This window comes from Gallus gallus, chromosome 1 (assembly GCF_016699485.2).
Source record: "Gallus gallus isolate bGalGal1 chromosome 1, bGalGal1.mat.broiler.GRCg7b, whole genome shotgun sequence".
NCBI classification, from domain to species: Eukaryota; Metazoa; Chordata; class Aves; order Galliformes; family Phasianidae; genus Gallus; species Gallus gallus.
In genome coordinates, this window is record NC_052532.1 from 144,560,163 (window position 1) to 144,585,737 (window position 25,575).

The 25,575-nt window shown below is 40.3% G+C and overlaps 1 protein-coding gene across 5 annotated transcripts in view; it reads right to left on the bottom strand.

Moving 5' to 3' along the window:
• Positions 1-1,428: 1,428 nt before the first annotated feature.
• UBAC2 (UBA domain containing 2) overlaps positions 1,429-25,575 on the bottom strand; it is a 97,046-nt gene continuing 72,899 nt past the window's right edge. For 2 of the 5 annotated variants that reach the window (NM_001006268.2, XM_015274298.4), the window contains exons 7-9: positions 19,033-19,278; positions 5,539-5,661; positions 1,429-2,287 (exon numbers count right to left, since the gene is read on the bottom strand). In NM_001006268.2, coding sequence (NP_001006268.1) covers positions 2,180-2,287; positions 5,539-5,661; positions 19,033-19,278 — 477 coding nt within the window. In that variant the 3' untranslated portion in view covers positions 1,429-2,179. The other 3 variants (XR_006939280.1, XM_046941219.1, XM_046941221.1) reach the window with 3 other exon arrangements.

The window sequence follows — 25,575 nt, forward strand, 5'->3', positions numbered from 1 at the left end:
GCAAAAGGCTCTTCCATAGAAGTCAGGTTTCCAGCTGACATCACCAAGACCTGATCTTCACCCCTCATGTTTGATCATGTGTTGTGAAATGGGGCTTTCCAAAGCGTGGCCTTCGGATACCTTCTGTATAGATAACAGCAGTCAAGGACTGAGACTTGGACAATATCCACCAATGTGCCCAGGATGCCTCTTCTATGCTTTAACATTTCATGTAAGAAATGCTTGTTGTGCCTGTCCCCAGAACAGGGCACGCGTCCATGCGTTCTGTTCAGCCCACCCAGAGAAGGTGAACCTTTATTTCTTTCAGGGAAGACTTTATATCTGAAAGAATGTATTAGTCTTTACTGCTGATTATAATAAAATACTTGTGGAGGAAGAGTCTGTATCTTTCCAACTTAAAACATGTTTGCCTACATGAATTACTGTATTGTTTTAAGAAGACATTCCAACACTTGCCCTTCCTAAGGCAGCCACTTGGGTACGGAAGCACCCCCAGCCTGCATACATACACATGACACTGACTTTATTACAGAAGTGTGTTATGTGATGAATAAGTTTGATGTTATGCCTGGGTAAGTACTTGGATGCCGGAAAGACCATTTTCAGCCTTATCAGTCAACTAAAAAAACCCCTCAAACAAACACCACCACCACCAAAAAACCAGCGTATCTCTGTCTCTAAATATTGTGCTGTAATTCCCCAGCAAATATTCCAGGCAAAGTGTGACTGCACAGATCGTACACTCACGTCCTCTTGGATTTCTGACATCCTTCTCTTTCCAGTGTTCTTTCACCTCATTCCCTTTTCACCCACTATGGCCTTTGTTATGCTCCTGAGGAGCTGTATCTTATTCTTAACAGATGTATGTGTTAAATATGCCCATACGTATATAAATAGACACATATATACCCAATATACCAACAAAAATACATACACAACAGACACTAAATGCCTGGGACACATATGGAGGGGGTCATGGAGCTGCAGTTTGGAATACCATACTACTTCAGCTTGGTGTCGTACCCACCTCCTAAAGCTCCTGAGGTGCTCACAATGAGCACTGCTGAGAGTCAAGCCACACGAGTTTATTTATCCATCTAAACTTCAAAGCCAGCATTATGCTACCTTGGCAGTAGTGTCCCGTTGACTCCTGCGTTACTCTGAACCACACGTATGGTTGCTACTCCATGTGCCATTAACTGCTCCAGACAGAGAGGATTCAGCAGATGAGGATCACCCACAACTCTGAAAGCACAAAACTGGAACTACGTAGAAAAGATAGCTTTATATATTTTTCCTTTAAGACGGTAAGTAGTCAGCTCAAAATACGAACGTGGCGCATCAGACACAGCACACACCCATTGATACAGAAGTCTGTCTGAATCAGACGTGGATGTCATTCAAATTATTGCAGTTCTGACCTCGCTGTATCATTCAATTCACCTTTATTGCTTCCAGTGAGTATCCTCATGCCCTGTGTCTGAACAGCAATTTGCTCCATTTGTAAAATTTAAGTGTACAGTGGTCACTTACCATTGCTTGTAATACGCCATATGAATTTTCTTGTATCCTATCTGTGCATTATTATGTGCTGAATGACAACTTTTATTTAAAAAGGATTTCAGGAAACAAAATATTACAGGCATTAATAGGAGTTTCTGGAGTGACATAATCATCTCATAACACTTTAGTGAGTTGAACATGAAGTGACCGTTGAACACCTTATTACTGCAGTCAGAAATCAAGTACTGTAACATAACATGTAAGCTAGAGAAGTCAGACGGGTAAACAAAGAAAACACAAAGTTCCTTGATGGGTAAATCAGGTTGTTGTGGTTGTGGGAGCATGTTTTCTTAGTCACTCAGTCCGATAGCATGTCTAATAATGATTTGCAAGGAAAAAAAAACACCTACTTTATTTAAAAAATAAATTTAGGTGATATCCAGTAATAAGTAGAAACTAAATTTACTTTGAAAAGGATAACCAGAATAGAAACCACCGGTTGAATCAAAGGCTTGGGAACAGCTCACGTCATTCACTAAGCAGTCACGCGGAGCCCACTTCTCCTTCCTGCCTGCGCGGCGGGGCCGACCTGCATCAGTCCGTCCAGCAGGTGGCTTTGTCCTCCTCAGGAGCACTCAAACCCATGGGGAGAGTCCCTTCATCACTCACATAATCATCAGTGCTGCAGTAGAAAATTAGTGGCTACATTTAAGTCATTATTTGAAGCCCTCAAAGCTTCCAGAGCGTCTCCCCTGGAAAATCCCATCTCCATGAGTCGTGCAACCTGTTAGAGAAATAACATAAAACTACTGAAACAACAGTTTTATTCAGACTACGCGTGCATTATCTATGTAACAGTGTTGGGGATCACTTTTTTTTCCACTGATCAGTCTGTTCAGAAGCTTATCTGTCTGAAGAGCGTGCAAGCACAGCTCTGCACCACCACAAGGACATATCTGAGACAGCATGCTTAAAACAGTGCCAAAGAGAGAGAATGAGATGAGTGCTTTGTGATCGCTTGTTCAGAACCAGCCTTTTGCTGTGTTTTCAGCCCTGGCCCAGTTTTGAAAGAAGACTGAAAGAGAAAGGAAGCTTTGTTGTCTGGCTGGTATTTTTTCTGTTTTTCACCTTGGCACCTTACATGACAAGGGCAGCCTGACTCCAGGGCTCACTGCTCTTGAGAAGAACATGCCCTCCAGAGCCCGACACTGACCCAAATGAGGAATCTTACAGCAGATGGGGAGACCTGTCCATTTACACTTAGCTGTGCTTTGCTTGAAAAACACCTGACTGCTCCAAAGGTCATTAAAAAGCCCAAAACATTTGCTCCGGGTGGTTTTTACAACCAACCTGAAAGCTACCCCTGAAACAGAGGCGGTGAGTTGCTTAAATTGGTTCAGTAAAATTCATGGAAGGATTCCAAATGTTTTCAAAACAGGGCAAGTCAATGACATGTGGTGGACGAATTACCTCGAAATGGGCACACTGAGAGAATCATTTTGGTGATCAGTAACCAATTATCATCATTCTTTGCAACATCACGTTCTTGACACCTAACCTTTTCCTCTGCACTAACAGATGCTCAAAGTACCACAAATTACTACATGTAAAAAAAAAAGAAAAAAAGTACATACATCAAATTTAACCTATGGTTAAATTTCAATTCACACTTGAAAACTGTGACTCTCCAATAGGTGTAACTGAAAGCCACAGTGTAACTAATTCACTTTTATATTTAATCATCCAGAGAGGGGGGCAGCATGCAGAATGAAGCATGGCCAGGGGCAGCAGGAGGCACTCTCCATCCTGCTCGTGCCTGCAGGTGGGCTGTGAGGTGGGCAGCTGCGGGCTCAGGAGCGGCCTGGTAGCCCTGGTGGCCCTCTGGCTCTCTCTATCTAAATACGCTGTTACAAAACGTTTGAAAGCTGCTACCTTGGCTGTCAGAATACCAAAAATGCTACCACCTTTTTTTGCGCTTCCCCTTCTCGCTCTATCACCCAGCCTCAGTTTCTCACCTTCTTGTAGAGAGAGAAACAAATCGTTACTTTCATAATCGCTGCAACATCAATCTGGATTTCATAACCACTGACTTCCTGCAGTTCCCTTTTTCTGATTGTTCACCTCAGATAATGATTTTTATGAGAAAGAGGCCAGGCAATGGAAATAGAAGCTAACCACACCAATACAATTCAGATGAAAGATTTTTATGGCAGCGGCCGTGAATTCTAACTTTGACTTTCAAGAAGCAGTGGATGGAGGTTCAATGTCCCCCATTTGCAGAAACATCCGGAGGGCATGATGGGAAATAAGTTTGAACAGCAGAAAGCGCTTTTTATCTGGGTATATTTTAACTACAGAAGTTGAATCCAGCACCAGGAAACTGAGCCGTATGCCGGTAGCAGTAATTGAAGGTACTAAAAAATCCACGAGATAAGCAGAGATTTTTCTACCAGACGTTGCCAACGCTTGCAAAATTGAATCTGAAGAAGAGGGACAAACCTTGCACTTCTGCCATTCTAAGACAATTTACAGATTTATTAGCACAAATCTGAAAAGTCAAAGGTGCTCGTCTAAGTCTCTACCTTGCAAGGCAACCAGAGAGCATTTCAGATGACAGCAACCAGGTGATCTCTACAACTTCAATGCATTACAACATGTAAGCATGTACTGAAGCGCTTTCATACAGCTGAGCCTGGGCCAGGTTTGGGGTCAGAAGACAACACAAGTTGGACTAACAACTGTTACATGAGTTCCAGCCCAACACTATGGTCTAGTCTTGGTGGAGTCACCAACCCTGGAGGTCTTCAAGGAACATTTGGACGTCGTGTTGAGGGACATGGTTTGGTGAGAACTACTGGTGATGAGTGAATTGTTGGACTGGGTGATCCTGTGGGTGTTTTCCAACCTTGGTGATTCTATGATTCTATGATTCTATACATACAGAATTGGTCACTTTATTCCTGGCACTGAATGGGCTTTTAGGCCGGTCAAGATTTTAGACTGCTCTCAGAAGGTGTTCTTTAGTGGGCAGGTTTCTTATCTTTCTTTCTTTCTTTTTTCTATTTTTTCTTTTTCATTGATTGATTTGTTTTTTATTTTTTTAATTTTATTTTTTTAACTTTTCTGATGCAGGCCAGCAAGTTTTCAATCAAAACCACCAGTGCAGTGTATTTGAAACACAATCTAACACTGAATCAAAACTAGAAACTGGATCATAGTAAGGATTTCTCCTTGGAACAATCTCATTTTAAACTAACTGGAAATAACAGCACGGCACTAGCAGGTATTGATTTGTCTCCTTAGAATAGGAAAAAGGGAAAGAGAAACACCCTTGGAATCTATTCTCATCGAGGAATAGAAAAGACCTTAGATAATAAAAAGGCCAACGCAGCTAAGTGCAGATGGGCTAAAACTCAGAGAACTTGACTGCACACAATAAATCCTGAATACAAAAAAAAAAAAAAAGATTAATATTCAGTTCTTAAATTTCCTAGTAATTCCTCTCTTCTGAGACAATAAACTATCTACAAAAGTCTACATCTACACTACAGGTCTAAACTTATACTAGGCAGAAAAGACAAACTTCTCTGTGGCAACAGTACATGAAATCAGTCAACCATATTATGTAGGGAAACACCCTACAAGTGTCTGCTGCAGCCCAAGGCTGGCAGAACATTTTTATTTCCAAACAGCCACATGACCAATTTGGAAACATAAGCCGGAGACCTCAGTGAAGGAAAAGCTGTATGTCTACAGGGAAAATGATGAAATCTATTTGCCATTCTTCCTTTTTCTGTGAAACATATATTAGCCCCACTCGTGAAACTGTCTAGCCTTTAAAAATATGGGATAAAAGGTCACACATAGAAGCAGTAATTCCCAAGTTGATACGCAACTCTGGTTTGAAAGATAATGACAAGTCACTGTCCCTTTATTGTGACTGTTAACTGAGATTTCTATTAATGCTGCTGCAGGGAACGATTAAGAAGTTGTGTCAACAGACAATACAAAAAAAACATTAAAAAAAATAATTACCTGTTCTTCAGAAACCTCAGTAGGTGGAGGTGTGTCTTGATCAGATGGGTGATGATCTTGATAATTCTCATTGTGTCTATGACGTAAAGGAGGAAACAGTCTATTCCAGTTAATCATCCCACCCTAAAACCAGACACTGCTGTCAGTCTTTTCAAAAAGAACTACAGGTACTTTTACACATAAAGACCATAAAAAGGCAAACATTTGAGCAAAACACTTATCTGAAACAACACGAGCTGCTGTAGCCTTTTGTGAAGTGAAAACTGGGACTTGTTACCTCTCTCCTTGCTACTGGAAGTAGTTGCTATAAGCTAAGGAAAAGTGCTAGTAAAAGGAAGAAAGGACTGTCTGACTTCTTGCTAATACTTCATGTTTCGCATACATTGTGGATGATATGGCTCATTACAGTGATGGGTTTCTGAGGCTGAAGAGCCTGTTCTCTTTGTGACTTTCTGCCAGACTTTGTGTCTGGCAAAGGATGCAACAGCACGTCCTGCACGTGCTTGCTTTACATGGGTAAGAGTGAAACAAAGAAGCAGGGAGAAAAAGCAAAAATGATGCTTTTCACTGCATCCACAAAAACACATCAGGAAACTCAGAGCACATGCTGCTGATCACAAGCCCAACTCGCAAGATACCCGTGATAAACTTTCCATGCCAGTGAATATTTCTGCGACACCAATATGACTGTAACAGACTTTCAGACTGACCTAACTTCAGTGCATTACTACCACTGCAAAACCTGGCTGTACTCCAGTGCCGAATCATTTTCTGACTACATGGTAATCACATAAATACACAGCAGTAATGTAAGTATGGCATAAATCACTGAACTGAAACTTCAACAATTCAGTTTGGAGCCTTAAAACAGTAAGACACACAGAATGCAAAGTTCAAGCTTTATCATTGCCCGGGAATGATCCATCTTCCTTTCATGAGCTTGCACAAACATTCTGGAAGGGATGTGGCATGACACCAGAACCTGCAAATGGGCAAGAGTAGCACCCCTTGCTCCCTCTGTTCTCTGCAATGCAGCTGATGTCCTTCTCCTCCTGACCCGCTCCCTCTGTTACCATGGAGAAGATCCCCCTCCCTTTCAGTATATATAGGACAAGGACTTCCTTCCTCTAGTTGCTCTGTTTTAGGTCTGTGCTGTCGTTTCTCAGAAGACCTTCCTCTTATGATAGTTTTTTCTTCTCTCAGCTGGGGCTCTTCCTGCCTTTATGTACTCCTGCAGCACTAAAAGCTCTCTTCTTGATCAGATCAGCAGCAGCTTAACCTGCTCCCAGACACACACACACACACAAAATCATGTATTTTGTTTTCCTGCCCTGTCCTTTGTTCTCTTCCACTGTCTCCCAGGGATACCCAGCCAGCCCAGACACCACAGGGGGCAGTGCAAGAGCACACTTGAAAAACCAGCTGGGGAGTCATGAGATGTGACCTGTTAGCTTGTAGAGTGTTCCAGTCCCTTATGGCACAGTGCATCTTCCCTAAGAAGATAAGCACCAGCTATGAGTCACCACTCATCTTCAGTACAAAGTTTCCACTACTAGCAATTCGGAATTTAAGACGCTATTACATACCCACATTTCTACTTTATATGCTGCATTAAGCATCTACTTCAAAGGTTTTATCTTGAAGGATTTCACATAAGCCTTGCGTTAGCCAAACAGTATAGTGCAGCAAAAAGGAGAACTGGTTTCTAGTTTAAACCTGGAGAGGGATCTCACACCTCCTTCTGACAAGCTGCACTCCTCTGTGGTCTTGGAAAATCACATGTCATGTACTTCCCCATCTCTAGTTTCCCCTAGCTCAGAATTATTTTGAGTTTTAATTCATTAATTTTGAATTTCTGGAAGCCTACTAAGCTCTATAGTACAGCAGGAACACGGAACTGGTGCTGCTTTGCCTGTGTGTGTCCTTTTCAAAGACCCGAGGGGGAGAAAGCAATGCTTCCAAGGGTCATTCATATAAAGCTGGTGGATTGAAAAATGCCAGCAGGATCATGGCGCGTTTTTTGTAGCACCACAATTCATAGACAATAATGCATATTAAATATCAAATCTACAGTAAATGCATTAATTTATCTGTATGCTGATGCATCCAAAGACTGAAATAAACGTACCTTCCCAGCTGTGCCCTCGGCTTCCTACTGCACCCTGTCCTGTGTGCTGACATACAACACTACAAAGACATCTGCCTTTTTATCTCAAACTTAACAGTACATTTTAAATTAATGTGCACCAAATGCATTACCTGCAGTAAGAAATCCAGATTCCCCAATGAAGCGTAGTTTCCCCAATGAAACTGCATAGTTTAGAAGGTTTATCATGGATAACTGGATGAACTACAGGTATGTATGGATGAATTCAGAACAGTTCCAGGCAAAGCTTGCTAACTCTCTCCCAGATATAACAAACAGACCAGGCAAACTGGATCAAAATTCCTATGAAAGGATCCTTTTCATTCGTCCTCAGAATATTTCAATTACTTTCGGAATTGTGACAAACATCAGCTCTTGACTATATTAATGATGAAAGAATATCTAAAGCATAACTAGAGAAGGCCAAAAGTCTTAGTGCTATGTGAGCACTGATGTTTAGGATTAGTTACAACTTACTTTGGATGGTCTATTTCTCAACCGTGTGTTATTTCCCAGACTGCACATAAACCATGTATGTTATGCTTCTTGATCTGTACATGCCAGGAAGTTGTTTCTCCTCATGGGCTTGCCTCTCATCACATGATGGACATGAACAAAGTCAGATTTAAAAGAGAAGAGGGAGGGAGTTGCAGCAGGAACTGCTACTGCGGACCATTCCCTAAATATAAGAAAACAGCAGGAACTGTTGCTAATGCCTCAGATCCATAGAAAGCGGAGATCAAGGCTAAGGACTTCCAGCGTGCATGGCAACTTCTGGACAATGTTACTATCACAGCAGAAATACACTAAGATCTGATTTTTAATTTGATTCAAAGCAAACAGCAAAAAATGTCTTAAATCAAACAAGCCTCTCAAATTCCAGTTAAAAATGTCCAGGGATTTCCTGATCGATATTCTGCTTTGTCTCCCAGACATTATTCAGCAGACGTTCTGTTCACAATCTTATGATACATTCTGTATTAGAGGGGTTTTTGACCATGCTAAGACACTTATTCTGAGAAAGGTCAGGAAGATTTCACATGAAGATATCCAATCTGTTGAATTTACTTAAGCAATGCTTCTGAACCATCAAAAAGTCCCTACTGAAGAATGGTAAATAAGTATACCTTTCACAGGAGACTTGAAAATAGCTAAAGCTATATTACCAGTGATGGTAACCACAGTCAGACAAAAGTCCAGATCACCAAGCAAATCCACAATGATGAGGCAGGTCTAAGATTAAGACCAGAAGTCAAATCAGTGGCTTAGGACCTGGACTTGTACTCAAAAGCAGCTAACTCCCAGATGAGGTGGATGAGGCCCCAAGATACCTCACAGACGTTTCTAACCACAGCTCTTTCTCACAAGGCTGCTCCGAGGCTGAAGAGCTGTACCGTGTCAGAGTTGGCCCTCAGCATGGGCAACACAACCCTCTGGAAAGCCTGTTGGTGCGCTCAGGTTCACAACTGATAAACCAACCGCTTTCCCCAGTCAGTGGTCTGGGCAGAGAGAAACCATTCAACATGTTATCCACGCAAAGGTAAGACTTCATTCCTTCTTTCTTAGTCCAAATCTTTCATGGCCAACTTTGGGAAGATTTTCTGCTCCTCTGCTAGAGGAAGGCAGTCACTGAGAAAATCAGTCTACAAACTACCATTCATACAAATATTTTGTACAAACTGTTGGCTGGGCCCTCATTTCTGCCTGCAACATAGACTTCCACACATTATCAGAGAAAACTCATGTCAAAAAGACTGCTTCATTCAGTAGCCAAAGAGAAGGATGCTGGACACATTTAAGGAAAGGTCTGTAAGCCTTCCCCACTCTACAGTTGTAATTTTTTAACTAAAGAAATCAGCAGTTTCCTTCGATGCTAGCAGTGCAAAGACTGGGTGAATTGGTTGATGGCAAATTCCTTGTTACTATCTGACAGGAGACAAACAAACCAACAGGACCATCGATCTCTGTTACATCACCAATAAAAGTGGATTAGGAAAACATTGGTGATGTTGGAACTTCTCTTACAGGAAACAACAGATCAGTCACAAGCTTCAGGTGACCAAACAATGAGGTGGAGGAATGGGTTAGATTAAAGGAATGGGAAAATGGCATCTATCCATGATAGAAAACATTATAAGGAAATACTATATCGATGAGTAATTCTTGGTAACTGTCAGTACTTAACTTGTTAGGTCACATCCTTGATTTTTTTGTTCCTAAATAGTGTCTGAGATAATACTGTTTACAAGGAAAAGAGTATCCCCTTTTCCTACAGAACAAGACATTCATATCAGTCTACAGCTAGCGAATGTCTGACTATATAACTTGCTGAAATCCCTATTACACAACTATTTTTTCACACCATCTCCTTACTTTCTTTCAGAGAAGGCTGCTCTCCTTGCTTCCCGTTTACATACTTACCATAGCATATTCTGCAAAACAATTCTTACACAAACTCTGACAAATAAACATGTATTACAGACCACTAACAAACATTCACTGAAGTAGCTACCACATGTGCTTGTATTACAATTAAATTGATTTCACTAGAATTGAAAATGCCTTATAGAAGTCCTCTTGATGATTTTTCATGTGGTTAAGATTTTTTGATAGTATTATCACATGTATATGGTTAATGCCAACTTGCCATCTGTTTGCACAAACAGGAAACACCTCCTGATATCTGTCCTGTTCACCTTTTCTTAACACAACAACCACAGTTAGAAAAAAAAAAAAAAAAAGAAAGAAAGAAAAAAAAAGGAAATTGCTTTGCATTTCATCTTTTAAAGTGCAGGTGCACTTTTTCTTGGTGCAGGTATAAATGTTTCATTGATATAAAGATTTATTCCAAGAAACACTTGCCTTGCCCTTCAGACATAATCTTTTCGTTAAAAATATTGACCCCGCAGTGTATGCACTGATAATAGAAAGAAAAAAACGTAGCCACGAATTACACACTGATAGCAGCTGCCTCAGCATCTGAACACTGTAAAAAAGATCAATGGCAATGGTAAAATTTCCAGTGGACTTATTAAAATGTCTGGCCTGTCTCTTTTTGTGAGGTAAAAACTGTTCTGGGGGTTTATTTCCTCTAAAACCTTTTTCTTTCTTTCTTTTCTTTCTTTTTTAACCTTAATAACATTCTTTTTTGAAAGGAGGTAGAAATGTGATCATGTTGGTGCTGTGAGCATCACTTGCAACGATGGAAAGAATTTTTCACCATGGAAAGTAGTGCAGCAATTTCTAAACATATTCCAATTTCCTCTGGAAATTTATGCTACAGACAAGTCTCCTTAGCCCAGAGGCTTTGTCTCCAGCTCTTATTTGCTGTATCCTGAGCTTTGATGTCTGCATTCTCCCAGAGGAGCTCGTGTGTCACAAAAATTCACAAATCCACATGTGGTCTTTTCTGATGCCTGATCAGTTATTTCCTTTGAAATCCAGGAGGAACACCTCAGTCTGGCCTCTGAAGCAGCTAGAGAAACAATGGAAGGGACTTCAGCACAGGCACAAAGCATTCACAGTAGCAGATGCCAGAGATGCCAAACGGCAGGCCTATCTGTGCCTTGGGAGGCGAGTGGGCACAGCTGCTCTGCGACTGTGTTCAAGGGAGGTGTAGAGAGTTTTGAGTGCTTCTCAGTGTACTCATGCATGCCCAAGCATTTGGCCTTGTAGTCCGTTTGCCACACATTACAGGAAAGGGTGTTGTTATATGACTCAGGCACACAACTGGCTGGTAGTAAGTGAAAAGCTATGAAGGTGCTCCCCAAAACTGCAAGTTAGCTCAGGACAGTGGGAGAGTCAGATAGCTCTGCATTCAACTCATTACAGTACGGTTAAACACCTAATCTGCACCAAACTGCACGTCATTGTAACACTCACATTTCAGTACCGCTGTGATGCAATAGTTCAGCTGGAAAATGATGGACAGCTATACCAACAAGAAAGAAAGACATTTAATATCAGTCAGATGCTGAATTTTGGCATTTTTGAGAACACATGTTAACTCGTTCACCCAGCATTAGGAAAGTGTTGAGCAGGGCTCTCATACTTCGTTTCCACTAATGGGGATTTTGATCTTGTCTAGGCAGGAGAGGCAAGGCTTCAACCACCTTTTCAAAGCACCTCCATTTGTGGACTTTCCAACTTCGCTCTTGCATGCTTGCATCAGCTGCTCTTCACCCAAACTGGGCTCCGCAACATCACAGACGTGGCCACAGCTACATCAGCTATCAGTCATAATCACCTGAATTTTAAGTAATTGAACGATTTGGAGCTGTTCTTATGTTGGTCCTTTAATATTTGCTAAGTGAGATAACCAGGGCATGGCAGTCTGCTGTGCCAAATGCTGAAGGCAGGTCTACCTGCACGAACATCCTCTCTGGATTTAAGGAAACCATCTGTTGCTCCATTTTAGACATTTTAGACAAAACAAAGGCAGTTCTGACCCTTCTTATTTGGCTCTTTGGATGCAAACTGGTGACAAGTGACTTATTAAAGCATGATGGATGATTAGACAGATGATACCTCACTCACTTCCTGTGCACAAACATTTTCAAACATAAGTGAGAAATTAGAGTTTCAAAACTGTTTTGATTTGAGAAGCTTAGCTAGCAAACACTGGTTACAAAGAAACCTCAAAACCAGATTCTCCAATACACTGGCATAAACACATACTTGGGTACATAAGGGGCTAGTCAACCACATAGGAGGAAAAAAGAAAAGATTAGTATCCCATCCAAGGGAGCAAAGATTCAGTTGCAAATGGGAAGAGCTTCCATTTGTTGACATCCTAAAGTTAACACTCCAGGTGACATACTGGCAATACTGCTTGGCAAAACCTTCCCATCTATTGTGCTTCAGCAGGCTTTAGAAACAACCAGTGACACAGATCTGTAGTTGTTATGTGCTATTATCAGAGTTCCAATCAGAAAAACTGAATACCAAGGTGGACCACACACTATCTGAATTACACACTTCTCGTCTTCTACGAGCTATGAAAGAAGAGACTTAGGGGGCAGAAATGACTTCCAAACAGAACTCTCTCAGTGCAGATGAAGGGTAACAGAAAGAACTCCTGACTTCTCAGCCCCGATACTGGATGTCTAATTTGGCCCATGCTTGAAGCTGCAGATGGAAGAACACAAACTGCTAAAAAGAAACTTGCCTTCTGTGGACAGTGGTGGATCAGACAACAGAGAATTAAACGCTCTCAAAATACCTGGGGAGATTTTTATGCCGCGAGCTTTTTTAGTGGGGATTGCCTCAAATTAAATTGTCAGAGTAAGAGAGTATAGAACAATCACATAGGAGAACAAACATAATCTCTACCTCAAAAATTATCTGCTTCATTTTGCTTTAGGAAGCAGTCCAACCACTGCTTCTGTAGGGAAGTTGATTACAAACACTAACTCAAATTTAATCATTGTCTAAAGGCTATAGCTCAGAAGCCTAGTCAGACAGAAAGAGAACTGAATAACTGAGTTATTCAGTGAGTCAAGAAAAAAAAGATACTTCAACATGAGAGCAGGAGTGCTACTGAGGAGTAGGAGTCAGACACAGTTAGCCTTGCAACTCTGGCAACTGGCTGTTAATGAGATACATTCAGCTTATTCTAGTAGTACTGCTAATGTCTGTCAACTCATGGAACTGCTGGTTTCCATGAAAAAGACCAAAAATATAAAGTAGATACATAGAGGAAATAGTCATAAACTCATTGCCTGGATCAGCACCCTGGAAATTCAACATTTTTAATGACACCAAATCCATGAAAAAGTTTTTTGTTTTTTTTTTAAAGAAAAAAACAAAACAACACAGAAATATCTAAATAGTAGGGCTTATCAACTGCTGCAATGATGTTATCAAAATGAAGCAGTAAAAAAAAGAATTGAAGTATACCAGCATCAGCAGAATACACAGCTCTATAACTAACAATCTCTAAGCATAAAGCTCACCTTTTGAAGCAAAAATAAGCATTATTCTCAACACAGAGGAAACATTAAAACATTACTGAAAGAAAAAAAAGCAAGATATGAAAACACCAGAAGAATGTCAAAAAGCAAAGGATGAGTTAACAGCTCACCGAGGTCTGGAAAAATTATTATTTTCTTTGAAAAATGGAAAAAAAAAAAAAAAGGCTGATGGTATGTCCACAACAAACAAGGGAAGATGGATTCTCAATTTAGCCACAGTGATTATTGCTGCAGCATAAATGGGCTGGAATAAACCCCTAGATCACTTATGAACAGAATTCATAAAGATATGACGTCAAGTCTGTAGAAACATACCTCAGAGATCAGAGCTCAAGTAACTCATTTATTCTATGAGTACCCCACCTATAGTTGTGTTTAAAACTTATGGCAATGCTGTAAAAGGCACTTCCTATTAAATTATGCCACAAAATCCCGGAGTACCTATAGGCAACACACATTAGTTGGAATGGAAGCCTAGTTAGAGAAAAGGATTTTGTGTTACATGGGGCTGAAAACCTCCCTCGTTTATTCAGCTAAAGTTGTCTGGTACATTCTTCTCTAACAATGATACATCTATGGGTCAGCACAAACAAGCTCCTTCCATCTAAAGTTCCGTGAGAATTTCCAGGAGCCTGGCAACATGTAAAGGTTGCAAGACATCTTCAGGGCCCAAGAGGCCTCTTGAAGCATTTATTGTTGTTACTCAACCTTCTCAAGCAAGTGCAGAAGACTTTGCAGTCTTGCAGTCAGTAGCACCACTCTGCGTCAGTGTGAAAATGAAGTATGTTCAGATGTGGTTCTTCTTCAAGACGGCAGAATTAGACAGTTGGTAAGTTCACTGAGGGATTTGTTTCTAGCATCACGAGTAAGGACAACATTCTTAAGGAGGAATTCTTGTCTTAGGAAAGTCATTGCTCCATTAAATTCTGTTTTCCAAGGTCAGAAGTTTACTACTTAAATATAACAGAAAGGTAAATCAGTAATCTAGCCTCAGTCCTTAGCTCACCAAATAAGTAAGTTGCAAACTTCTCAGGATATGAGACGCCCTGTAACAATAAAGACACTCAATGCATCTCTCCACACAGCATCTCTCCAGCGTCCCAGGAGGAAGACATCCAGTGAATGAACAATTAGGGGAAGCAGCATTGTTACAGAAGAAGTCTGGTCTCTGCAAGCAGGAGAATCAGAGATATGAATCAAAGGGGGTCTGGCCTCACTAAAAAGTACCAGGAGTTGGAACAGAAAAACAAAGACAGGAGGGAAAAGACCCACCCCCCCAAAAAAAAGCTTAAAAGTAGAGGAAATGGTGGAAAAGATTTTCATATATTGCTGTAGGTTTATCACAGACCCTTGAACACCTCAGTGAAACTCTTTATTGAACCAAAAAGTTAAGAGAAACCAAGAGGCAGGCAACAGTGTCTTCAACATGTTCAACGTTGAATGAAGGATACTGAGAGCATGTTTTTAAGATGAACGGGCCAGGGTTCATTCTCCAACCCCATATACAGAATGGGCACAGGAACGAGCACTAAACGGAGAAGTGGTATCTAAGAGCCAACAGAAAGTGCTGACCACCTTTTCTGCAATCTTCCAGAACCTTCCTATAACCCAGTGACATCAGTACTGCCAGAAACACCTCGCACGCACTCCTCCCTCATCTATTTACAGTTTGGTTATCTGCAGCCTCCCTCCAAGCTTGTCAATGGGAAGTGAAAGTCAGGCTGGCTCCCAGCTAGCACCCTGGTGCACACATGCAGCAATTTCTTCCCCTTTCCCACCAGGGCTTTCATTTGGGTTACAGAAAGATAAACTTCAGAAAAGTGCTGGGAAATGAAACAGATTCAGAAATGTAAAAGTCAGGAGAGAAAGACCAAAAAGTCCCATTGGTATTACAGTATCAAAAGGATAAAACAGTGCCTGAAGATATAAACAACCACCTGTTTGGAGGGAGAGAAAGGGAAGTTGCATTGATGCCCTCAGGATGCATTGCAAATGTTGACTGATGGGTAAGATGTGATGGCAAAGAATCTTCTCCAAAGCAAAGAAGAATGTAGAGGAGGAAACACAAAGTATGGGAAATAACAGAAACAGAGGGGAAGAGATGAAAATTTGGGAGGAAAATGACATAGTTGGGAATGAAAATGTGAAAATGATACAAAGGAAAGAAAGAGATTTATGGAAAAAAGGGAAAACAAGAGGACACATTTCTAAAATGAGAAAAGAGGACTGACAAAAGAGAGAGAAAGAAAAGAATTAAGAAACTAGGGTTTAAAAAGGAAAAAATAGCAAGCTGATATTTTTTGAGGGTATGAATATATATATGGCACACATCTTATTTCGCTTCCTCAAAAGGCAGACAGAGGTGATGTTCAGTAATCCTCTGTGACAAGTTCAGAATTTGTCAGGATTATCAGTGGAAGGCAAAAAAGGAGAAAAAGTTTTCAACATGCACACCACCATCTGGTTAAGGACTGTATCCATAGCAACTAGAAAGCAAGACAAAAATCAGACACCGTGTAACCACACTCCCCTGTGAAACTAGCAACGTAAGGTAATTTTTCAGTTTCTAACAACACTTTCAGACACAGCACCACTGTACATCTCAGGGATAAATCAAAACGATGTACATCAAGTCACGAAGCCGGTGCCTTTATGTTCAAGCTGTGTCCCTCACTCAACCTGCTCCTGGAAGCTGTGAGTGTCTGGCAGCCCAGCACGCACACCTCTCCGCTTCGGCATCCTGCGGGCAGCGTTTCTGCAAGAGAAAGACTGGGCAAGGCAAAGCTCTAAGAACTGCCAGCAAGGAAACTCTGTGTTCTTTTTGGTTTTGTTTTTCTTTTCTTCCTATAGAAAACATGCAAAATTAATTCTGTTTCAGATAAAAGAGCTCAGTAAATGTAAAAAAAAGCAAAACAAAAAAACCCCTATATTTTACTATCTTAGAGATATAGTATAAACAACTAAAGAAAGTTTTTTTCCCCTATTTTTTCCCTGCTGTTTTTAAGCTTTTCCTCTTTTTTTTGTACCATCAGGCTCACGTTCTTCAGAAATTCTTGTAAAAACCTGAAGAATGAGCTTAGTACAGAAAGGGTCCATTTAAGAAAGGGGCTTCTTTACAGTTTGGCACATTCTGCAGGACAACAAAGCACTGTTAAAACCACACACTGTGTTCCTATGTTTTCCATATGCTAACAATACATAGGGAAAGTGCACTGTCTCTTCCCAAAGAGAAGAATTGAAGAGTAAAGGAAAAGGAGGAACAAACAGAATGCCTTCCCAAGGGATAACAAGAAAATAGTTGCACAATGACGTGCAGAGGAAAGTTCCCTTTCCTTGGCAAACAACATGGAATGCAGGAGAGAAAACATTAACTTATCTCGCCTACGGACAGCATATTGGGATGCCAAAAATCTGCACAATATTCTCTTGCAATATAACTCAAACTTGTATTTGATAACCTGATTGATATACTTCACAGCTTTTATTACTGTTAGTTTCACAACAAACCTCCCAGTGACACTGATTGGCACTCTTTACCAGCTTCACTCCCATAGGTAGCATTACCATCTAAATTCCATCTGCAGTGTGATGTGTTCAACTCCACTGTCTTCAAACCATACCTTTGTAAGCTTCTAAAAGCAAAAGAATTGCACAAGTACAACAATCTGGAAAACTGTTTTCAAGTTTTGAATATTGAGACTGAAATGATCCTTTTTGTCTCTTTGTACATCATTACATCTCAGCTTTTGTGAAGGGCGCTATTCATGATTTTGTTGATATCCAGTAAGTTCTGTGAGTCATAAACACATCTCTTCTGAAGAACCTTTCTGAAATGTTCGCACACTGAATCCTTTGCCCTCTGCTCACTGGTTTCACCATTTAGCACTATCAGATAACAAAATGCCGCACTAAAGTTAAAGACCAGTCCCGTAGGCGATTTGAAAGAGTTTCAGCAACTTTTAAGGTAAACCATGTCACCGCTGCTCAAGCAATGCTCAGTTATTGTACTTAAACTCCTCCATATCTTATAAAAAACCTCCATTTGAAGTCAACAGTGAAAAGACATTTTGCCAACTTCACTGTTTGTAATCCCAGGAAAGGAGAAGGATAAGAAGAAAACGTTATCAACTCTTATCATTTATAACTCTGAACTTATTTAATACTTCTTGCAGTTCAAAATATATGATAAAGATTGTCTTTATTAACTGGCAATCTTTTTCTCTTCTCATTTGAAGAAGCTTAGCTGAGTCTTCACAACAGCTTGTGGCCCAAAAGACACCTTCAAAGCACCTTCTAACAGAACAATGACGTTGAATTATTTCTAGTTCACTTCTTACATTAAAAATGGTAAATGTTCTAATGGGGACAGACATTAGAATCTTTCCACCTGAGGAACAATTTATTCAGGTCAAAATGTTAGGAAATGGAAGAAAACCAAATTCCGGGGAAACAAAGACACATACTCTGTTTGTTGGCCAAAGCCAAAGCTTTATACTATCCTACATCTAATTCTGTCAACATATTAATGGTAACACAGGTATATCTACAAGCGCTAAGCGCTACCATAAATGTAGTAAGAATTCATGTATCAGTACAGAGCAGCGTATTGAGTTTTCAGGCAGAGAAAACTCAATAAAGATCACAAATTGTCAGGATGTAACAAAACTATGAACATTGTATGCTCACATAGAGAAATCTAAGGCCCATACTCTCTGCTAAGTTTGATAGAGGAGCAACGTATATTTTTAAGGTATAGGAAGAAGTTAACTGAGACACTGCCTGCCTTGTTTTACTGCCCTAAAACAGAAAGTGTGTGAACGTCTTTCACTGCCTTGACTAAAACAGAGAACATAAAGGGCTCTGCTATTCCATTCGGTAAGGAAATAAAATGAACACTAAATGCAGCAAAGAGAAAGTTCCTGTGGTTGACCTCTGTAAGAGAGTTAGATGATTGAATTTCAGAACTTTCTCAAAGACATAAGCCTTATTCAAAGTAATTTGCCAATAGTTATCGTGTAGACAATTTTCTCTGAAAAGGATGCAAACAATACAAATACCCAGAACAGTCAGAGAACTTGCTAACTTTCACCAATGGCTCTTACTAAAGACTGTGGAAAGGCAGACACTTTACCTCTCAGGCTGACTTTTGGTGAAAGAAATATCAGAAGTACTGATATCCTCACAGGACTGTCCGACACTCTGCTTCTACCTTGAGAAGCACTTTTAACATGTAAAGTTATACAAACACCTACATGGCTATTGGCCAGTGTATGAAACACCAATGGAGAAGAATATATCGAGCAGGAAACATAAAATATACAAACTGAAAACATATGTTTCCCATAAACGTAATCTTTATGGAGCACATATCAGTACCTGCTGCTGCCTTTGTCTCCTCATTTGGGCAACCTGAGACATCATGATCTGTCGATCCAGTAGCTCCATTCTCTGCTGCCTCTGGATGTCGACTGTTGCTCCCATTCCCACTCGGATTTCATTCGTTGGTTCCGCAGATGAGAAGATTGGTTCAAGAGTCCAGGAAAATATCTTTGCTACCCAGCTGGGTACACAAAGAATTCGATGAACTTTTAATATACTGCTATTGTAGCAAATCCCAGAAATCTAAAAGCAAAAATGAAACGTTAAAAAAACAAAGCCTTTAAATACAGCAAATTAACTTTGTACTTAACTGCAGGTGGCCTTTCTATTTTAAACGCAGATTTTAATGTTTTTACCCAGAGTCTTCGGTCAAGAACCAAGAATAGGGGATTTCTTTACCTCCAACTTCCTCACAAGTACAGACTGTTACATTTCAAAATCTGTGTACCACACTGCCTGTGACTCAGAAAGTTGCTCTTTTTCTTTTTTTTCAGAATTTCAATCCAAATCAAGCGACTGTTTCTCAGTTAGGTTGAAAGGGTTCATTCTACCTGAAACCAGTTTTGTTTTCTTCAAAGAAAACTTTGATTTCTAGTAAAGGAACTGGTCAGAATATGCTGCACACTGACCTGAGAAGACTAAGGCTGCCCTTGAGGTTGCTGAAGCATTGTAAACAGTCCTTGACAAAGAACAACTCCCTCACAGCTTCTGTTACCACTCCCAGAATCACAGAATTCTGGAAATCACAGAATGGCCCAGGTTGGAAGGGACTTCAAGGGTCACGAATTTCCAACCCCCCTGCCACAGGCAGGGCCACCAATCTCCACATTTAATACCAGACCAGCCAGCCCAGGGCCCCATCCAACCTGGCCTTGAACACCTCCAGGAATGGGGCATCCACAACCTCTCTGGGCAGCCTGTTCCAGCACCTCACCACTCTCATAGCCAAGAACTTCCCCCTAACATCCAACTTAAATCTGCCCTCCTTCAACTTAAAACCATTTCCCCTTGTCCTGCTGTTATCTATCCTTCCAAAGAGTTGACTCCCCTCCTGTTTACAGGCTCCCTTTAGGTACTGAAAGGCTGCAATGAGGTCACCCCGCAGCCTTCTCTTCTCCAGGCTGAATAAGCCCAGCTCCCTCAGCCTGTCTTCGTAGGGAAGGTGCTCCAGCCCCCCGATCATCTTTGTGGCCCTCCTCTGGACCCTCTCCAATGGCTGTCTTTCTTGTATTGGGGGCTCCAGACCTGGACACGGTACTCCAGATGGGGACTCACGAGGGCAGAGTAGAGAAAGACAATCACCTCCCTGTCCCTGCTGGCCATCCCTCTTCTGATGGAGCCCAGGGTACCATTCGCAACTTTACTTTCGAGTAAAGACAAAAGTAAAATAGCTGATTTAAAGTTAAAACTTAGAATATGCACAGACTTTTTCCAGTCTGCCTTCTAGGAAAAAAAAAAAAAAAAAAAAAAAAAAGAACAGTTCATTAAAAACTGACATTGAAGAAAATCAGCCTCTGTGATGCCCTTCTCCCACCTATTATAGGTGGGAGAAGGGCACCACAAAACAAAAACATTCCTGCGTTCATGTTCACGCTTGCCTTGGGACTTGATTTCATTGCAGATTCAGAAGGAGCAACAGAAATCTCTGTGTTGCAGGATGATCTGCTGTGATCACTCAAGCATCATTTTTAATCCCATTGCAAAACTCTGAAGGCCAAAGTGGTACTCAGAAAGGTCAAGTTCTGTCATTCAGCTTTATGCTACGTTTCTGTATTTATGACTATTGAACATCTGCTATTCCTCAAGAATTACGCTAGACAACAGAGTGAAATGAACAGGAAGAAAAGTGATGTGAACCCTCCAAAATACATAAATGATACATATCGAGTTAGTGCAATTACATTAAAAATAATGTAGAAACTTCACATCTGGGCAATTTATTTATTTAAGGATACTTATTTTATCTCACTGACATTTGTATAAACATACAGAAAGCATTTCATTGCTGCAAATAGAAAGGGAGACAGTTTAGAAAAAAACAATATTTTTTGGAACAGGAATCTTTTCCAGATTACTTACAAGATTGTTATTAATAATCTAGTGAGAAAATGAGACTTTTTTAGAATAATAGTTTGAGTTCTGCTGTGGGAAAAACTGATTTTCTTTTTATTCTGTCATATTTTGTGACTTCTCATGGGGTTGGATGTAACACCAAACACAGGTCATAGTTCTAAAATGAGAAAGAAAAAACCTAGACTGCCTTTGACCCCTTATCTTTTCATGCAATGAAGGAGTTAAATGAGATTTGACAAGAGGAAGGCCATCAGCTATGGCATCTTAGTGAAGGCTGCCTTTAACAGAACACGTCTGTATTTAAAGAAAGGTTCTCGAACTCCAGGAATGACGGGGCACTGGAACAAAAGCTTCTTCATGACCTCATTTCTCTCCTCAGCTCTAGTGAAGACTGTAAACCCATGACTAAAACCTGGGCACATCAACTGGAAACTAAGATAAAACTCCAATGAATATGTAAGAGGAGCAGTATTCATATCACTTCTGTGATCACCTACTTTTGGCATGTAGTACTTTAGGTACCTACCCAACAAAGAAGGTACCTCAGAAGTTAGCCACCGACTACCGTGGGAGTCAGAGTATATAGGCTCCTTACTCAAAACCTAGATTGTCTGCCTACCAGGAAGGTCACTCTTTTGGGAGCAAGAACTACTGAAGTTGGTTGCAAATACTAGATAAAACTTCATCTGATGATTTCAGAGATCCTTCCTCCCACCCTGTATTATCAGGCTACAGAGCCAGGCTCTGTCTTTGGTCCCAGAGAGTTTGCAAGGAAAGGCAGAGGAGAAGAAGAGGACTCTGACTCAAAATACTTTGTCAGAAATCACACCAGTATTCCTTCAACTCTTTCAGATGTCCCTCCCAACTATTAATCTCTGCCCACTGATCACCTACAGTCCTTTATGAAGGTCTAAAGTTTTCAAGGCACCATAATCTATAGAGTTCAGAAAGTCACAAGAAGAAAACAATGCAAGCAGTGATAGGAAAATTTACATCTCCCTGAACGTATGACAAATCTTGACACGTGTCTGAACATGTTAATCACAAACTGTTCTCATAGCAACTGAACACAGAAAATGCAGCAAATAGAACAGCACTAGCATGTGTTTGTGCCAGTACTTTTGAGATTTGTCTCAGAAGCTGAAATGTACACTCTCATATTTTTCTATGTAGAAATAGCTAGTCAATCAAGAGAATTTAATCAGAAGAAAAAGCTTTATGAGCCTAAATTTTAGGGACAACACTAAGATGGAGCATGCTAACATGCTCACAGAGTAGAAGATCAAGAAATCTGACAATATAAAGTTCAGAGGAAAATCTGAAACAAAATGAACCTGGTGAAGGAAAAAGACAAATCTGTTTATCTGTATATCTTCTACATATAGTTGCCAAGAAACATACTGTAGGCTAAAAACTGTGCAGAGCAATCACAAAACTGCAATTCTTCTTAAGTAAAAACAGATGGAAGGACAGATTCAGCTGTGAAAGGCACTATGTGTACATGGCCTACATCCCATCTTGTTACCTTCATATTTGCTAGGACCTCAGTGCCACTCCCACTCCTCTTTCCCATGATTTACTACTCCAATTGTAAAGCTATTAGATGTAAATGTAAAAACTTCAAATGTTGTGCTCAGCTTCAAGAAATTTTCAAGAAGTTTCATGTAGTGACAAAGAGATATCTATTTGCCTATTTCCAATAAACCCTACACGGAGGCATGTGTAGTTAAAATACATCTTGTGATTCAGTCTGGTTTAGTGTCATATACTCATCTTAATGCCATGTATTTCCACGGAACTTCTTTTTTAGCTGATTCATATGCAAAACTTTGATTAAAAAAAAAAAAGAAAAGCTTTGATGAAGTGTAAAGTTCCTTCTTACGCCAGTTTTTCTCATGGATGTAGTGTATTTCTAGTATCTAAGGTCTAAATAAACAACTTTGTTTATTCAGTGAATATAAGATTATATCGTTATATCTTGATTTGAACACTGTACATCAGGTTAAAGGACTACTTTCCCCAAATAGATGATCTTCCAGAGTGTTTTAGGCTCTAGAAAGTTATCAAGGGAAGACATGGCAGTTAAGTTCACACTGATAAAACGGAGGATTTTTGGCTAGCAACATAAAATGCACCTTAGTCATTTTCTTTCTATCCCTATAAGAAAGGTCAACTTCCTCTCCCCTTCCCTCATGTCTCTCCAAAGAGACATTTTTAAGAGCAAGGAAGTAGCTGTAGTTTCTCTTTTTCATTAGGTAGACCAAACACAGAAGTTCTCCAAGATTTTACAAGACAAAGACACACATGCACCATTACTAAATGAGACATTTTAAATTCTTTACTTGATTGACCTTAAAGAGAAAATCAAGCAAAGAAAAGGAAGGCAGATTGGTATCAAAATTATGTGAAAAATTCTTTTGCATAATGGTTAGAGCTTGACAGAATTATTTACCTTCATGGCCAAGCACAATCACTGTAAGATCTCAAAACATTTTTTTCTGTATGTGCAAAGAGGTAATGTTGTTTCAGCACAGTATATCTATCCTAACTTGTATTTTTCTCCTTGTGTCGCTGCTACAGTTCTACAGGCAACCGAAAATACATATTCAGCTGAATAACTCTCATGGATTCCCTGTTAAATCAGTGAAGAAGTGGGTGCTTCCAGGACACAACTCACCTCATCCTAAGCTGACTGTAGCACTGTAGCCACAGTGGTGTAAGTGCACAGCTAACAAAGGTTCAGGAAGCAGTATGCCACTTCCTGAACCAACTGGTACCACTGGCCATGTGGACCAGACATCGTACACACAAATTCTTCCTCGGATCTTAGAGAGAAATTGAAAACTTCACACTGAAAGCTAAAATCCATTTTTCTACAGGATCTCAGAAGTCATGGATAAAATAGAGTATCTTATGACAGACACATCTTTACCTTCTCCTCTCCTTTCCCAATACTTTCTCATTCTTCCAGAACTGGAAGAATCTGCATGTCTGCCTCCACAAACAAATATGACCTCACTTTCACACTAAGATCCCCTGTATGACAGATGAATCAGTTATTTTTCTCTTCAGATGCTTTATCTGATGTAGGAGTACGTGTCAGCTAGCTGTGCAGCCATGAGCACGGTGTCTACGCTCGCTCCCACCACAAAGGAGATCAAGTCAAAGAAGTGAGCAGATCACATCTCAAAGTCAGTCACCTATGGTCATTCAACTGAATATCGACCACTGCCTAAATGCAGCCACCTCATGTTAGTTTTGGGTGGGATTCAGCGAATCTAGGTGGATATTTGGATATTTGTACCTGTCCAGAATTTAGCACAAACAAACAGACAACGCTTATTCCTCATTTCCTAATCCCTCTTACTCTAGTGCTGAACTTCCCGAACTGCTGCCAGCAGGTCAAGGGAAGCGATCTTTTCTCTCTCTTCTCAGCTCTGCTAAGAATGCATCTGGAATACTGTGCCCAGTATTGCACCCCAAAGTACAAGGAAGATACAGACTGGCTGGAGCAAGTCCAGCACGGGTCCAGGATGATGATTAGGAAATTAGAGTGCCTTTCACAGGATGAGAGGCTCAGAAAGCTGGGACAGATTGTCTTGGAGAAGAAAAGACACAGGAGATTTTATCAATATATACAAAAGCCTGAAGGTAGGGAATGAAGACAGGGAGCCATCTTCTTCTCAGTAGTGCTCAGTGATAGGGCAAGAACACAAATTAAAGGTCACAAATTAAAGTCCATGAAATTTCATCTGAACAAAGGAAAAAAACTTTTTTTTTTTTTACTGTGAAGACGGTAAAAAAACTAGAATAGTTTGCTTGGAAAAGCTGTGGAATTTTCCTCCTTGGAAATACTCAAAATCTAATGAGACATGGAGCTGAACGACCTGCTGTAGCTGCCTCTGTCTCATTTGGAGGGCTGGACCAGATGCCAACCTCAGTGCAACTTTTCAAACAATCTGAAAACTACAACCTGACAAAATACAATGTCATGTTTCACTCCTGCAAAATTACTCCAATGAGAAATGTGAGATGAGAACCTGGGAACCTTTTTTCCTTTTTTAAAGTTGAAAAGAGGGAGAGAGGATGGGTTGATGTATATATATATGTGTCCAGTACAACATTCAAATGGATGCTGTTTTCTAAGGTGTTTCGAGTGATTTAAGGAAAAAATAGGCAATTTTTTTTCTGAGCTTCACTAAACTAAATGTTACGCACTGCAAGGAAACACTTCTGTAATCAGCTAATCATTACAGAACTCCTGGTTTCAAGTAAAATGGAATTAGGCTGCATCTGACTTTCAAGATATACCTGCACTGAGGCTCCCTAATTTTATGACATTAAAAAAACTTGTTATAAGAAACGAATCTGGACCATATGTGCCAAGTATGGTATATACCTGGCAAAGCAAACTGCAAGAAACTAAATTAGAGTCATAAGCAATAAGAAGACTAACAGTACAGGTTA